Source organism: Triticum dicoccoides, chromosome 6B (assembly GCF_002162155.2).
Source record: "Triticum dicoccoides isolate Atlit2015 ecotype Zavitan chromosome 6B, WEW_v2.0, whole genome shotgun sequence".
Taxonomy (NCBI): Eukaryota; Viridiplantae; Streptophyta; class Magnoliopsida; order Poales; family Poaceae; genus Triticum; species Triticum dicoccoides.
In genome coordinates, this window is record NC_041391.1 from 621380105 (window position 1) to 621383142 (window position 3038).

At 54.7% G+C, this 3038-nt stretch overlaps 1 protein-coding gene across 1 annotated transcript; it reads right to left on the reverse strand.

The window, feature by feature from the left end:
• Positions 1 to 208: 208 nt before the first annotated feature.
• LOC119326167 (metal tolerance protein 3-like) lies at positions 209 to 2284 on the reverse strand. The gene is made up of 7 exons (XM_037599873.1): positions 2012 to 2284; positions 1723 to 1922; positions 1438 to 1636; positions 1154 to 1332; positions 904 to 1054; positions 670 to 803; positions 209 to 577 (listed from the first exon to the last, which is right to left on the reverse strand). The coding sequence occupies exons 1-7, from the start codon at positions 2199 to 2201 to the stop codon at positions 398 to 400; spliced, it is 1233 nt and encodes a 410-aa protein (XP_037455770.1). The 5' UTR covers positions 2202 to 2284; the 3' UTR covers positions 209 to 397.
• Between the last annotated feature and the right edge of the window lie 754 nt (positions 2285 to 3038).

A 3038-nucleotide genomic window follows, 5' to 3' on the forward strand; every position in this document is an offset into this window, starting at 1 on the left:
CCCCCTCTTATGTAAAAAGAGGTTATGCCCTATTTTAGGGCACCTATTAGAGATGCTCTTAGCTCCCCTAAAAATGGCAAATCCTTCATTATTCCACTGAGATATCTATCTTCCATATGACCCTGTTGGCTGTTGTTGTGTTCTTGGCGTCAAAAAAATCAAGACGATCAGAATTTAGTGTTGCAGAGCAAGAAAACAGAATCATTCAGAAGGGGAAAAAAGTGTTGGCTCCCATAAAAATGGCGAATCCTGTATTATTCCACTGAGATATCCAGATGGCTCTGCTGCTGTGTTTTTCGGGGTCAGCGCAAGAGAAAAACAACAAGAACACTGTAGCTTCAGGTGTGTATTTTCGCTGTACAAAATCTGGCAAATGCTGGAGGGGAAGGCGCCATCGTCAGGGCTCGGTCGCCGGCAGCCTGCTCCGGACCGTGTGCTCCGGCTTATGGGTGCTCTCGAAGTCCGCATGGACGAACGCCCGCTCCACTTCCGGCAGCTTCTCGATCTTCTCCTGCAGCGACTCCCCGATGGCGTGGGCTTCCCGCAGCCGCATGTCCTCCGAGAGCTCGATGTCGACCTGTCGCCGGACCCGGAGAAGAAGAATGGGCTCCATAAGACCACTCTGAAATGAATTTCAGATGCAAGTTCTCTGTGGCCATGAACACTGACCTCGACGAAGTAGAGAGCGCCGAAACTGTAGGCCCGGACCGTGTCGACCCGCTGCACGCGCGCGTCGTGCTTCATGGCGAGGTAGGTCAGCATCTGCAGCATCTCCGGCGGAGCGCTCCGCCCCACCAGCGAGACTACACAGACAAGAAGAATTCAGAGCTTCAGTTTAGTTTCTCCCGAAGAGAAGAACCAGAGCAGCACCGCCGAAAAGTTCAGAAGATCCGGGGAGCAGACCTGCTTGTTCAAGCACGGTCCCGGACCAGTTCGCTATGGTGTACACCGCGAGGAGCACGGCCCCGGCGGGGTCGATCCACCACAGGAACCTGTCTCCCAGGACGGCGGCCACCAGGCCAACCACGTTGGTTATCACATCGAAGTAGTGGTCCTGGACGGCACAAGGCAAAAATTCCGCATCACTTTTCTCAAGAATCTATTCTGCATCAGCTCAAAAAATGGCAAGGGCACGGTCATCTCTTTCTTTCACCTTGGCGTACGCCCGGACGATGCTGTTCCCCGAGCTCCTGCAGTAGAACCAGAGGGCGAGCTTGACGGCGGTGGCCGAGAGCATGATGGAGTAGAGCCATATCAGCTGCTCCGAGGTCAGCTTGTCGCCGGGCTCGTTCTCCACCAGCTGCTCGATCGCTTGCACCAGGACCTGGAAGCCTGGCACGAATTGAGGGACGGAATTCACTTCGATTTGTGACCGACAAGAACAAGCAGCAGCCAAGAACTGTGAGTCTGTGGAAAGATTTGGGGCTCACTTCACACCTAGAGTGGCCATGATGGCGGCGAAGACGATGATGCCCACCGGCTGGACGCGCAGCTTGCCGATGGGGTACTTGTAGATGTTCACCTTCTTCATGGAGAGGTGCGTGAACCAGAGGATGCCGCCCGCCATCAGGTCCAGCAGCGAGTCGAGCGTGGACGCCGCGATCGCCATGGACCCCGTCCTGATCGTGGCATACACCTGCAGCCCGAACGAATCAGAAAGAATCAGAGCGTTAGAGCGATCGATTTCGCTTCCTCCGTCGCGCAATTGAGCCAATCAATCACCTTGAAGGCCAGGAGGACGATGTTGGCGTAGTTGGATATCTTCATGGCGAACTCGCTCTGCTTCTGCTCCTCGTCGTCGGCGTCGGAGGCGTCGGGGTCGCCGTCGTCGTCCGACCCGAACTCGCCGGGCATGCACAGGGCCTCCACCTCCTCGAAGGTCTTCAGCGCGGCGAGCTGCTTCCTGTAGTACTCCCTCTCACCTGCGCGCGGCAAAAAGGGGGAGACGAACTTGTCGCGGCGCTCCTCCATGGATTAAGCGGTGAACTGGGGACGGGCGCTGGTTACGTACCTTGGGAGAGGTCCTTGACGCGGGCGACGTCGACGTCGGCGCCGCGCTCGGGGTCCAGCTCAGTGCGCATCTTGTCCGGCAGCCGGCGCAGGAAGCTGCTGCGCAGCGACCGCGCCGAGTCGCGCCGCCGGAGCGACGGCCGGCCGGCGCCGTTGGCCAGCAGCGGGGCGCTCCGGTCGTCGCCCTCCATGGCCGTCCGTACGCCTTGACTCCGACGTCGGGTACGGCCGGCCGGCTGTGAGGTCAGGTTTTGGCTGTCTTCGCCCTGTTCAGGAGACGCACCGGATATTTCCAAGTTCGCCTTTATATCTACGGGACAAAGCTTCGGAAATGTTCCCCTGTTTGGAGGTCAAAAAACAAAAACAGCGGGGATCTCCCTGATGGACGGCTCAGATTTCGTCTTCCACCTTGGTGGTCACACGTTTTGATTGATGGCTGTGTTTCCTCTGCCCTTCTTCATACTCCAAATCCAGTGTCGTTGTCCTACTCCCGTCAAAAGCAGGTAGCCATGTACACAATTATTCAATTATCATGAATTCCTCTAGAGACGATAGCGAGTGAATTTTGTTTTGAACCTTTAATTTATACGGCTCGTCTAAGAATATCCGAAGTCAAAGAATGTCTGGGATCCGTTAGTACAACATATCGATTTTAGGGATTGATTCTTACGGGCTGCGTAAGATAAATGTTTAAAACAAACTTCACTCGATTGGACTCGGCTTCTCTGACATACTGTAGGTGCAGTTGGCTCATTGACAGGTGGGCCCACATGTCAGTGGCCCAGCTGCTCCCTGCAGTACGTTAGAGGAGCCTCATCCTACTCGGTCATAGCTAACCACATTGCTGACAAAGTGATAAGTTAAGACGCAAAGGAAGTTTGATAAATCTATTTTCAGATAGAAGTGAATGCAAGCTACTAGCAAAAAACAGATGGGCAATGCTAGACCTACGTAGAGCTTGTTATGTGCTTTACGTAAATTGCAACGTGGAGCATCATTAGTGAATCATTAGGGGGAAGGGGCCCACC